This window comes from Podarcis erhardii (assembly GCF_964252035.2).
Source record: "Podarcis erhardii genome assembly, chromosome: 5".
In the NCBI taxonomy this organism is placed as follows: domain Eukaryota; kingdom Metazoa; phylum Chordata; class Lepidosauria; order Squamata; family Lacertidae; genus Podarcis; species Podarcis erhardii.
This window is the reverse complement of record NC_138509.1, coordinates 43045350-43058510: the sequence shown is the minus strand read 5'-3', so window position 1 is coordinate 43058510 and position 13161 is coordinate 43045350. Positions and strand designations below refer to the sequence as shown.

Genomic DNA, 13161 nt, shown 5'->3' with positions numbered 1-13161 from the left:
GCGAGTTTGTTACTCGGTGAGGTCTGTTAGGGGGGAGAGAAGGGGAGCGTGAGAGGGTCCTGCGTATCCTCGTGGCGGAGGACGCGCGCGCAGGTAAGGGACGTTCAGCCCGTGTGGGGACCTGGGGGGGGGGGGGGAGGCGCACGCGACCCAGACGCTTATTGCCGGCGCGGGGGGAGAAAGAGAAGTTGGCAATGGGGGAAAGACCATCCGACGGCCGGCGGTGCTAAGGCTTGCTTGGGGGCCGTTCTCTTGGGGGCGAGCGGTTGCGCCAGCAAAGCGAGTGAGTTGGTCCAACGGCCTCTTTTTTTTAAAAAAACGTCCCCCTCTGTGTTGTGCGTAGGAGAGAGAGAAACGTTGGGGGAAATGAGGGTGTCATTGAGGGGAATCAGTGAAATTGGGCAGGTATCAGTTTCCCCTTAGACTGAGCCTTCACAGCCAGGGCCGGATTTAGGTTTGATGAGGCCTTAAGCTACTGACAATAATGGGGCCCTTTATATGTCCAGCTGTCCTTTGTCAACAACAAACTGCCGCTGTTTTTTTGTGTTGGAATATATGCTACATGGTAATTTATGGACCTAATAGGTATCTAAAGCCGTTTGCCACTGTTGCTGTATATAGGTTGTATTTTATTTGTTTTTTTTATCTTATATTCTGGAAATGTACATCCAGGGTTTTTTTCCCCTTTATTTTTTTGGGGGGGGGCAAGAGAGTGGGACTCTAAACCATAGGTGGTTTAGCTTATACGTAAATCCGGCACTGTTCACAGCACAGGCCTGGCTAACTTGGTGGCGGGAGCTGCGAATAGGTGGTTTCCCCTCGTCTTAGACCACTGTTTTGTGAGGAACGGGGGCATCTCCACAAGACTGGTCGCGAGGTGTGTTTGAAATGCGCGCCTTTCTCGCCTTTCCGGAGCGCGCTGCATCCACAGAGTATCTCTCTTATGGAAAATCGGGTTCCAGCAAAATGCTGCAGGGTGGCTTTGTACAGAATAAATATTCGTAGTCAGACTACAACTCCCATCAGCCTCAGCCAGCATAGTCGGACATGATGGGAGTTGTAGTACAGTAGAACAGTTTGGGGAGGGGGCACTTCGTTGGCTACATCTGATTTACCTTGTTTGGTTGTATCTTTTGGGAACAATTGCATAACTGAGTTGGCAATCCCAACCTGACTTTTCAATATCTTTGTTGCTTATTCTGCTGAAACTTTTTTGCTTCATGTAATTCTGTTGAGACCATTTTAAATTAAATGAGCTTTCTACAGAACATGGTATTTCTACTTTAAAAAAGGTGCCACCTGCCTCTTTGCTGTGGTACTGTATAAAAATATTGTAACTATGTTGGTATCCATACCACACATTAATGTATCTACAGTTACCATCCTAAAGTTTCTGGGGTTTTTTTTTTAAAAACGAAAATGTTTCTGAAGGAAATGTACTTGTTAGTAAACCAATCACATGAGGTGGAAACATGGAACAAAATAGTTGCAAAGCCAGACTATTCTTCCAGTTGTGTATGCAGATGAAGCTGTTTCACAAAAAGCATCAGCAACTGCAATATTCAAATATGTATACATAATGCCTGTAGGCTTGTTCACATATAACCATGAACACAATAACAGGCTGTCTCATTGTAAGTACAACTGTTTGTGTGAAAGTGTAGTTGCTGATTTGTACAGCTCCTCTATTGTGTATACAGATTGTAAACGTTATTGCTTTGACAGTACTGTATGGGGTAGACAGTAAAATAGATGCATTTATATATCTGTATAGTACAGTACTTGGAAATCAGTTAGTGATTCACATGAGGAGGAGACATGCGGTTTCAGTGTCCTATGGATTCAAGTTAAACTGCTCATGTACATGACAGACTTTCTCTGACAAATTATTGGAATTGATTAAGAGGACTAGAACAACTTTATATGTAGAATGATTAAGAGCATTGTTAGTGGATTATTGCATACATACTACAAATAGGCCAGTTGCTATGCAAAAGAATAAATTTAGTCTCATCAGAAATTACAATATTAAAAACTGTTGGGGGGCAATTCCAGTCTCCCAGGACATTGTAAATGATAATAAACTGGCTATCCTATAATAAGGACACTTTATTCAGACTTGCAATGTGAAACTATATATAAGAGTTTCTTTTTTTTCACTTGTGGGCTAAAGTAAGGCAAATATTTTTTATTTATTTATTAATTTAAATGAAGTTCCTAAGATGGTATACAATCAGTGTTAGAAACTCAGATATATTTTTTTGGCAAGACAGCTCAAAGTCTTATTTTTCAAACAATGGGCTGTGATTATCAGTTAAACATCTGGATAGTTCAGATGACAACCTTGAGCTTTGAGAACTTGAAGAAGAAGAGTCCACATGTATATTGGCTTATTCCAACCTCTTTTTCTTAATGGTAACTGCTCCTGCTCAGGCTGTAGTCTGACAAGCATTTTGTTTCCAGAAATTCATTCCCGATTGTTTAGATAAAATATAACCAATGGAATTCTACAGGATGGAGTGTTACTGTATGAAAACAGTCTAGATCCAATGATCCCCAGACATGCACCTCCAGGTGGTGGAGATGCCTAGTGCCTGGTTAATTTTTAGCACTGTATACAATTCATAATAAAAACAGTAGAACATCCATCATTAAACTAGCAATGACACATCTTATAACTCAGCAACAGTAGGAGCAGTTGACCTCCAAAGGCCAAGCAGAGTAAATGACATAAAGACACCAGCAAAGAGGACCAACGTATTTCCAGTAGAAGGCAATTCTGTAATCGGGGAACCATAACATGAGTCCCTTCCAGAAGCAGGATGCTGGAAACCACAGAATGGGATGGTTCTGTTGTTCTCAGGTCCCGTTTGTGGGTTTCCCACAGGCATCTGGGTAGCCACTGTAAGAACAGGATGCTAGATTAGGTTGTCAATAGGCCTGAAGGCCTGATCCAGCAGGCTCTTCTTAAGGTCTTGTCGTTTGAGTCTTGGTTTTAAATAGAACTATAAGAAGGACCTTTCTGTCAGATCTCAAAGCACAGGCTGGAATATAATGGGGAAAGGTGCTCTTTTATAAGTATCCAGGTCATGCTGGCAAACAAGTAACCAGCAAAACTGTTTCAAGAGTGCTGTCACAATATTGTATCTACCGTAGTTTTGCTACTGAATAGTGAGGTGGGAGCATTTTTGCACCAATTGGAACTTCTGAACTGGCTTCAAGGGCAGCTCTATGTAAACATATTGTAGTACTAAATGAAATGTTAACAAAACATACAAGTTAATTGGTATACAAATGTCAGGATGTCTATTATTCACAACTGATTCTGTGAACTATCATTGTTATTTATGTAATTTTCACTGTCTCTATTTTCCCTGCATTCTCTCTGGCCTTTCTGGTTACATTATACCCATCCACCCCAACAGCACCCATGTGTGCAATATTTTGTCTATTGTCCCACCCTGCCTGAAGTCGTCAACTATTGTTCCTCTGCCTAAAAAATCCACAATCAGTAGTCTGAACGACTACAGACCAGTTGCACTGACTCCAATCATCATGAAGTGTTTTGAGAAACTGGTGCGCCGTCACATTATTTCCTGTCTTCCATCAACTTTTGACAACTACCAGTTTGCATACAGGGCAAATAGATCCACGGAAGACGCTATCACTACCACTCTCCATGCTGCTCTGTTCCATCTGGAGCAGCCGGGGAGTTATGTGAGGCTGCTGTTTGTGGATTTTAGCTCTGCTTTTAACACTATCCTCCCCCATAGACTGGTGTCCAAGCTAGAGGCGATTGGACTCTCCAACTCCACCTGTCTCTGGGTTTTGGACTTTTTGTCAGAACGTTCTCAGAGGGTTAGAGTAGGGTCACATATGTCCACAGCCCTTAGCCTTAACACCGGCTCACCACAGGGTTGTGTGTTGAGTCCCCTGCTCTATACTCTCTATACGTATGATTGTACAGCCATTTATTCCAGCAACAAAATCATCAAGTTTGCTGATGACACTACGGTGGTGGGGCTCATTTCAGGAGGGGATGAGTCCGCCTATCGGGACGAGGTGGAGCGGCTTTGTGCTTGGTGTGGAGAGAACAATCTGGCTCTTAATACGGCTAAGACCAAGGAATTGGTGGTGGATTACAGGAAAAAAAAGGCGGACATTCAGCCCTTGTATATCAACGGGGAACGGGTGGAGAGGGTGGCGGAATTCAGGTTTTTGGGAGTGACTATCGATCAGGGCATGACTTGGAGCGCAAATACCACTGCTCTGGTGAAGAAGGCCCAGCAGAGAATTTATTTCCTCAGACTTTTAAAGAAGAACAATCTGAGTGAGAGACTGCTGGTGTCCTTCTACCGAGGCTCCATAGAGAGCATTCTCACATACTGTATTTGTGCCTGGTTCTCCAGCTGTACAGCTAGGAAGAGGAAGGTGCTCCAGAAGGTCATAACCACAGCCCAAAGGATTATTGGTCATCCCCTCCCATCTTTGGAAGAACTGTACGGTTCCCGTTGTCTTAGGAAAGCAAACAATATCCTGCAGGATGCATCTCACCCGGGACACAGTCTGTTTGTACTACTGCCTTCTGGCAGGAGATACAGAAACATCAAGTCAAGGACAAATAGACTGAAAAATAGTTTCTATCCAAGAGCTGTGGCCTTCTTAAATGCAGTAACTCGATAGTGTGACCTGGGAGTTTGATGGGTGTGGGTGTGGGTGTGGGTGTGGCTGGAATGTGGTTTGTTTGGTTGTTGTTGTTGTTTTGCTTTTGTTGTTTTTAAGGGATGGCATCCAATTTCGTTGCACTTGTGCAATGTTGCACTTGTGTAATGACAATAAAGAATCTATCTATCTATCTATCTATCTATCTATCTATTTTGACAGTTGAGGATCTCACTCTGTGCATCTGATGAAGTGCACTGTATTCCATGAAAGCTAATGCCATAATACATTCATTAATTTTAAAGATGTCTTGTTCAAATTACTTGTACACCTATGACTTCGATCATGTTACTGAGAAATTAGTTGAATTCTTTTTAGGAGCTAGTGTTAATGAGCAGCAAAACAGTATACGTGTACAAATAGTACACTTGTATGTGTCTCCTGTATTATATAATGTAATTTGCATTATATGTTGTAGCTATTGACCTGATAAAGGGCTTTTACATACAGTTTCATGATAATCTGGGTTTAAGAAAAGTGTAAGAAAATTGTAATTCTCTTGGTTTATTGTCTGACTAGAAAGGTGCTCATCATATATTGTAATTAGGTAAATTTTTATTGAGTTCTCAATATTCAATCCTTACAGGTAGGAATTACAGATGAGAAAATGCCACTTTTTGGGAAAATTGTTGTCATTAAAAAGAATGGGAGTGATGGAACTCATTTTCCGCTGACTAGAAACTCTTGTTTGTTTGGAAGGTAAGACTTATTTATTGGAAGGTATTTTGAAATACAGCTTTTGAATGTTTAATTGTCTGAACTGTTCTTTTCACAAAGTGAAACAGTAAAATCTTTGCTACAGGAAACTCCCATTTACACGGAGGTCACGTTCCAAGGCACCACATATTTAAGTGAAATGTATATTGGGGCACCATTGAAAAAGCCTGTAAACACCCATTAAACCTCTAGAAACGCCTGAAAAAAAGCCAAAAATCTACCCAACTCCATAGTCATTCTCCCAATCTACTTTCTTAAACTCTCAACTCTCCATAGGCATAAAAGGCTCCTGGTACTGCACTTGCAAAGGCTAGACACCATTTTTGCTGTTTTCGCTCTTTTAGGGCCGTATTTGCCCCTTTTTGTGCCCCTTCTGGGGATGTGTGGGTGCCTGCTTGCACTTTAAAATAGCAAAACCTAAGATGTCAATTAAATTGTCAACATGCCTAAGCCCTGCAGCAATGTGCACATTTTAGGTTTGCACACTGATGTAAATTGGACCGTTTTGAGAGCTAGTACAGTGGGGCCTCGCAAGCCGAAATTAATTTGTTCCGCGAGTCTCTTCGTCTTGCGGTTTTTTCGTCTTGTGAAGCACCCCTATTAGTGGATTAGCGCTATTAGCGGCTTAGCGGCTTAGAAAAAGGGGGGGGGGAAAGACTCGCAAGACGTTTTCGTCTTGCGAAGCAAGCCCATAGGGAAATTTGTCTTGTGAAGCACCTCACTCTTTCGTCTAGCAAGTTTTTCTTCTTGCGAGGCATTCGTCTTGCGGGGCACCACTGTAGATAGGAAATTGTCTTTACTTTTGGGTTTAAATTTAATTTTTCTTCACAGTTTTGAAACTCAAGTGAAGCTATAATATTTTTGTGGGCAAAAGTTGTTAATAGCATGCTTTCAGTGGGTCAAATGAGAGGAGCAACATTCACTTGCTTTTGGAGATATAAGCATCTATGATGTTCTCGAATTAATGTTTCGCTTGTCTGCTTCAAGTTCACTGTACATAAAAGTCAATAGAGAGAGCTCTTTTTCAACTCTAGAGAAATTTTTGAAGTGTACAACCTGCTCTGAAATGTTGAACTTTATTAACTCCAATAGTTATTCAGCCTTTCTGTTTTACATAAGCAAGCGATATCGGCAACATTATGTTTAACATTTCATATCTTTGGAGGGTTTTATTGGGTGCAGGTGTTGCTCTGGTTTAGAGTATATTTTCTCCAAGTATCTACGTGAATAGGTATCAGTGGCCAAGTGCATATTTAATGAAGGCAGGGGAAAGTTTATGGCAGAGGTAGCCAACCCATAGCCTGTGAGCCATATATAGTTCCCCAGAAAGTTTTTTGTGCCCTGCCCTTGTAACCTTCCAATTTGTCCATTTAAAAAATACTATTTCTTCATTGACCAGTTCTACAGGTCCCCTGTTCTGATCCATAAAATGTATTCTTTCTTATGTATATATTTATATTTTACAGAATTTAATAAATAATAACAGCTTATCAAAAAAGGATTTTAAATAGTGTTGATAGAATATAAAAGCTTTTTGAAGGCAGCTTACGAACTGCAATTCTAGCCATGGACACATTTACACTTTGGGCATGCTTGCTTTGGCATGTAGATATCATGATTCACCCTGGACCAGTGTGGCTCTAGACCCTGAATTGATTAGCCATCTCTGGTTTATGGCATGCCAACAGTAAACATTAGTGGTTTTTTCAGTTAAAACAAGTTCAGTTTTCATAATACTACATAGTTTGTCTTTATAATTTTTCTAATATTTGAATAGTAGCATTATGGCATTTTTTATATAAAAAAAACCCTTTATCTCTGCATAATATACAAATGTTAATCTGAAAACTGCATGATTATATTTAAAGGAAAAGAGAGTGTGACATCAGAATTCAGCTGCCTCAGGTTTCCAAAGAACATTGTAAAATCGAAGTCAATGAAAATAAGGAGGTATGTATTCTTATTTTTTTGTATTGATTTGTTGAGTGTCTCTTGGACCTTTCTTAATTGACTGAGCTGAATTTTTTTAAATCTATTTTTAGGCAACTTTGTTTAACTTAAGTCCTGCAAACCCAACAGAACTCAATGGAAATATTTTTCAGCAGCCTACGTACTTAAAGCATGGAGATGTATTCACTATTATTGATCGTTCTTTCAGGTAGGTAACAATGCTATACACAGCTATGGATCTACTTAAATAAAATTACTCTTGTCACGTTGCCTAGGTTGGGTCAAGTCATTGGAATTTTTAATGAGTTTATTTTATGTTCAGGCAACTCCTTTGTGCAGGGGTTGCATTTTGAGTCATATTGTGTTTAAGCCCATTCCATCCCCTTCTGGGTCAGAAAATGGCATGCATGGAAGGCCACACATCAATTGGACGCATGCAAAATGGTCACCACCTATATTTCACAACTTTTATATACTGCTTGATTGTAGTAAAGCCTCTAAGCGGTTATAAAAAAGAGTATGTTAAAATTATCAGTACAAGACAGTTAAAAACAGGTATTTAAAAGTATTAAAAAGATAATTAAAATCATCAGTAAACAAAGGGAGATTAAAATGCATTGCATCATTCAACTTGTCTGTGTAGGCTAGCCTAAACATGTTTTAAGCAGGCATTGAAAATACTACAGTCAAGACTCCTATCTGATATTAGTAGGTAGAGAGTTACAAAGTGTAGGTGCTGCAACAACAAAAAATTGTGGTTTTGTAACTGCGGAATGAGTATTACGTATGTTGTGCTGTGTCAGTTCTGCCGATAGAAGTGGTTGATGGGGGGTATATGGGGTAAAGTGATGCCACAGGTAAAGTGGTCCAAAACTGTTATGGGTTTGTATACTAATAGTGACACCATGAACTTAGCCTGGTAACAAACTGGCAGCCAGTGTAGATATCTGAGCAGAGGTGTTATATGTTGATAGGATCCCAATCATTTCAGCAACTGTATTGCAGCATTCTGCATTAACTGCGGTTTCTGGGTCAGTAAAAGTGAAACTTACTTACAGTGCATTGCAGTAATCCAGCTTTGAAATCATTAATGCATGAACTACTGAGGTTACCTGGGCTTCCATTGACAAAGCTGGATCCAAAAGCATCTCCAAATTGCATACCAGCTAATTCAGGTGAAGTGTAACCTCATCCATGGCACGTAATTGATCAGTTTATTGCACATGGGATCCAGACACCTATAGTGCCTCCACCTTTGCAGGATTCAACCTCAGCTTATTTTCCCTCATCTGTCCCACCACTGTGTCCGGGCACAGGTCCAGGCTCCATGTGGCTTCTGGTGGCTTTGTATAGATTTTAAATAGCACTGGGGGATACAATTGTACCCAGGGGTACTCCATAACATAACTGTCAGAGATTCATAAAGCACTCTTCTGGTGCTGTTCTCAGGACTGCAGGAATGGAAGCCCAGTAACATAGTGATACCAGTGTCCATTCCACTGAGTCAGTTCAGGAGGATACTACGGGCAATGGTATTGAAAGCTGCACAAGAGTCAAGAAGCAAGAGCAACGTCACAGTCCCCTTGTCCTGCTCTCTGTAAAGGTCAGGTCTCAGGCAGCCAAAACTGACTGTCTCATAGCCAAGCCTGATCCCAGAACTCATCTCCTTTATTCACCTCCCTGACTGCTTCTCAATTTGTTGCTACTTACACTTCTTGTTTGGCTCTATGACTGTTAAGGCTGGTGCTTTCTTTGCATTATCCAGCCCAAAGAGTTTTCAACAACTGGTTTGCAGCCAGGGTATTTAGCTCATCAGTGGAATAAACAAATCAATATTAAGCCTACCTAATACCTTTAAACAGGTTTGAATATCCACCTTCATTACTTCCACGGAAGAGGAGTTCCAGGTCTCAAGAGAATGAAACATTACAGGTAACTTCCTGAATACAATGAAATGCACCTTTGCATTTTGCTGGACTGAATGAAATATGTAGCTATAGGTTTCCATATTCCCGATCTCCTTAAGTGGGTTTTTTACCTGCAGATGTAGAGTCTCCCTTTTTTATGTGTGGATGGCAACTGTATTCACAGAAACGTTTTAATGCCAGCACTCTTCTCTCCAAAGTAATATATTACTGAGAATGTATGCTTTTAATAGATGTTTTGGAAGCATTCTTTTAACAGCACATTTTCATATCATATTTTTTTAATGATTATGCAAGAACAACTGTATTCAAAGATGATAGATTATTTTCAAGATAGCTGTTACTCCTAGTTTAGGGGGTGAAGATAAATAAACAGCTGAAGCTTTTTCTTAAGAATAAATGGAACTAGGTTAGAGGTGGTGGGTTCTAGTGAAATCTACTCAGTTAAATTATTCAATACCATATAAATATTTACTTCAAAAATAAACCAATTAATACTTTCCATAGGCACAATTTTGTGAACTTCTAAAACAAATAAAACATTCATTGATCTGATACATTGTGTACAAATTTACAGGTTCTTCATATTCTGCAGGAAGAACAGGAGGAGTTGTTGCACTGTCGGAATTCAGAATCTAAAAGTCCTCAGATTTCTGGTTGGTAGTTATTTTAGCTTATTTACCACTGTTAGGCCTTGAATGGCAAGAAAATGTAAAGCTACATAAACAGATACGTAGTAGTTGAAATCAAAGCATTTACTGGGATTCTGCTGTAGGAGGGAACAGATGAAGCAAGATTTGGTGAATTAGTTTCTCCTGTAGGGATGAATGTGATCCTTGATATGGGTTGTCTCCACCCATCTCTCCAGTAGCAGGAAGCAAAATATTTTAGAGAATACACCTTGTAGGCTGAAAAAACCCCTTCCAGTTCTATTTCCTGCCAGTTCCACTGCAGGTTGTATTGCCAGCTGCTCCAGGCATGGCAAAAGAGAAGAAGCGGGAACTGATATTCAGACAGCCACTTTTTTTGTTTGCTCTGGATGATGATTAGAGTTCACAAGTAGATAAATCTTAAATTTATATTACAGATTATGCTGATGTTTGTCAATGTACTTTTTTACACACACACACAGAGAGAGAGAGAGAGAGAGAGAGAGAGAGAGAGTCTATTGCATACACGGATAAGTTTTAAGAGTCCATTCACTATGGGCATGCTATTCTCAGTATCGGTTGCAAAGTAGCTTCATATGAGTGCATTTGGGAATGTCTGAGCTGTATGTTCAGGACTTTTATGTTAAATCTTATTTTCTATGTAGAAGCAGGTGTTGTTGATTTTACTTAATTCCTCAAAAATATATTTGCCCTATGATCAGAACCTTAACTGACTGTAGAATTTGGTAACACTGTTTCATCTAACTTAATCATTATACCAAAAATAGAAATACTTTTAAAGAACACATTGTTTAAAAATGTATTCTTTTAAAAATCTCTTCTTAGAAAAGAAACTTGACTGGGAAAATCGGAATACTAATGAAAGTGACAAGACAAAAATTCAAGAATTTATTACTGGACAGTATGGCACACCCCAATCTACATACAAAACCTTCAGTTCAGAAAGGAAAAATGAAATGTCTCCTTTTAGCGAACTTTATGAATTAGTGAAGCACGAACCTGATACAAAAATAGCAGAGAAAGATGTTAGAAATGAAACATTTCTGCAGTCAAAAGAAGAACACTTAGCCAGAAAAGATGGTAATGATACCTTGGAAGAAGCTGCATCTCAGATACCACACAGGATATCTGAAACTGGTCAAACTAAGAAGACTGAAGGTGTAATTTGGAATGAATTTGAACATTCTCGTTATATTAAAAGTCAAGAAATAAACAGTGTGATATCAAATCTAAGATCTGTTGAAAGGAACAGATCCAAAAGGTCATCTTTGGGTCTTCAAGGTTATGCTGCAGAACGGAAGCAAGAAAGTGAAGGCACCAATCATTTAAATTTCCAGAAAGCAGAAGAGAATGAACTAGATGGAACTGAAGGGATTAAAAATGCAAGTAATGATACAAATCTAACAGCAAGTAGACAAAGTGCAAGGTATTTCCATGAATCATGTTCCATAGTATCATTGGAACCTGCAGATAGAGCAGGGCACCCTGAAAAGTCAGAAGAAGAGCCAACAAAGACAACTGATATGGAAATCAAAGCTAACTTAACAGATACTTGCAGATCGGTTGAAAGCATTTTGTCCATACCAAAGTCTAATAAAGAGAGTTTTCAAACTTATTCTAGTCCACGTTCTAGAAATTCTAGACGTTCTTCAAAATCTAGAATGCAACAGGTAGATTCATTGATTGAACTGAAGAATTCCACAGAAACCTCTTCTGAAATTGAAGAGTGCTTAATGAATGTTAGTGCAACGGAGCCTGATTTTGTTGCCTCGACTGAAAAGTTTTTTAAAATAAAAGGCAAGAATGAAGTTCTGGCCATAGAACCAATGCAAACTCTGAAAGCAACAAATGAGATTTCTATGAACAACACACAAAAAGATAGAAACTCTGGAATGATTGCCTATTCATTTCGCTGTCGTAACAGTAAAAGCCCCCGGAGGAGCATTAAGCAAAATGAAGACTTTTTAAATGGGCACTTTTCTACAGAGCAGATGCATATCAATTCAGAGGAGTCATTAGAAGTTCCTGTAGATACTTCTGGAACAGGTTGCATGTGCACACCTAACCAGCCACCTGAAAAAGAGGGAAACTGGCTCCAGGAGGAGGAGGATGATAAAATAAAAGAACCAACGATGAAGGCCCACAACCAGAGTTTTGATAATAAACACTATATACCAGGTCATGAAAATAATATACCAGTGCCAGCTGATGGTGAGACTGCTTCAGAACTGAATGCGGCAAGCGCATTTACTATAAAAAGAAAGTCAGGTAAGCACTTGCAGTACAAGCCTAAGACTATCATTTTGAGATTGTTTCAGAAATTTGTCGTGACTTTTTCTTGAACTTGTAATTTTGCTCTCTTTATGTAATTTTATTCGAAGTTTGTTGGTTCTTCTATTTATAAAACTTGTATGAATACCAAAGGAATTTGGTTACTACGATTAAGGGAAGTACAGTGCACTAAAAATAACCCCAACAGATTTTTCTATATATATATATATATATATATATATATATATATATATATAACTTTTATTTTGCTTTAAACAGGTACATATAAATATAGACAACCAACATTACAAAGGAAAATTCCTTAATAGTAATGAAGAAAAAAAAACCCTACAAAAACTCAATTTTTATCTCTTACTAGTTCTGTTTTTAAAATCTTACTTTAACAGAAAGTATCCTTACTATTTTGATACTGAAGTGTCATCATACACTCATTTTCTGACACTATCAGTCTTGTATTTAGGTCCAAGAGACCTCTTTAAGGGCATACTGGGGCGGGGGGGGGGGATGATTTACTTCAAAGTGACTGGTTTAAAAGAAAAAATAGGTTTCTGTTGGTATCACATTCCAAAAGAGTTTAACACAAAAACTATTTGGAATATGTGACCTGACAGTGTTAAGAAAAGAAAAAGCAAAACAGAAACAAATGCCTAAGTTTCTGTTAGGGGTCTTCTACTGGAGTGCAGTAGAAGGCGTTTCAATATAACCCAATAGAACATTACAAATATGAAATCAGTATTGCAGATTTTACGGTTCCCGTTGTCTTAGGAAAGCAAACAATATCCTGCAGGATGCATCTCACCCGGGACACAGTCTGTTTGTACTACTGCCTTCTGGCAGGAGATACAGAAACATCAAGTCAAGGACAAATAGACTGAAAAATAGTT

General features: G+C 39.1%; 1 protein-coding gene across 2 annotated transcripts in view; it reads left to right on the top strand.

Annotated features, from left to right (window-relative positions):
* The window catches only part of MKI67 (marker of proliferation Ki-67), a 36659-nt gene continuing 23498 nt past the window's right edge, over positions 1-13161 (top strand). Inside the window, exons 1-7 of one of the 2 annotated variants that reach the window (XM_081863129.1) lie at positions 1-93; positions 5309-5421; positions 7308-7389; positions 7482-7597; positions 9252-9321; positions 9892-9970; positions 10811-12253. In XM_081863129.1, coding sequence (XP_081719255.1) covers positions 5330-5421; positions 7308-7389; positions 7482-7597; positions 9252-9321; positions 9892-9970; positions 10811-12253 — 1882 coding nt within the window. In that variant the 5' untranslated portion in view covers positions 1-93; positions 5309-5329. Of the gene's footprint in view, positions 94-263; positions 284-5308; positions 5422-7307; positions 7390-7481; positions 7598-9251; positions 9322-9891; positions 9971-10810; positions 12254-13161 lie in introns of those variants that run through there. The other variant, XM_081863130.1, reaches the window with a different exon arrangement.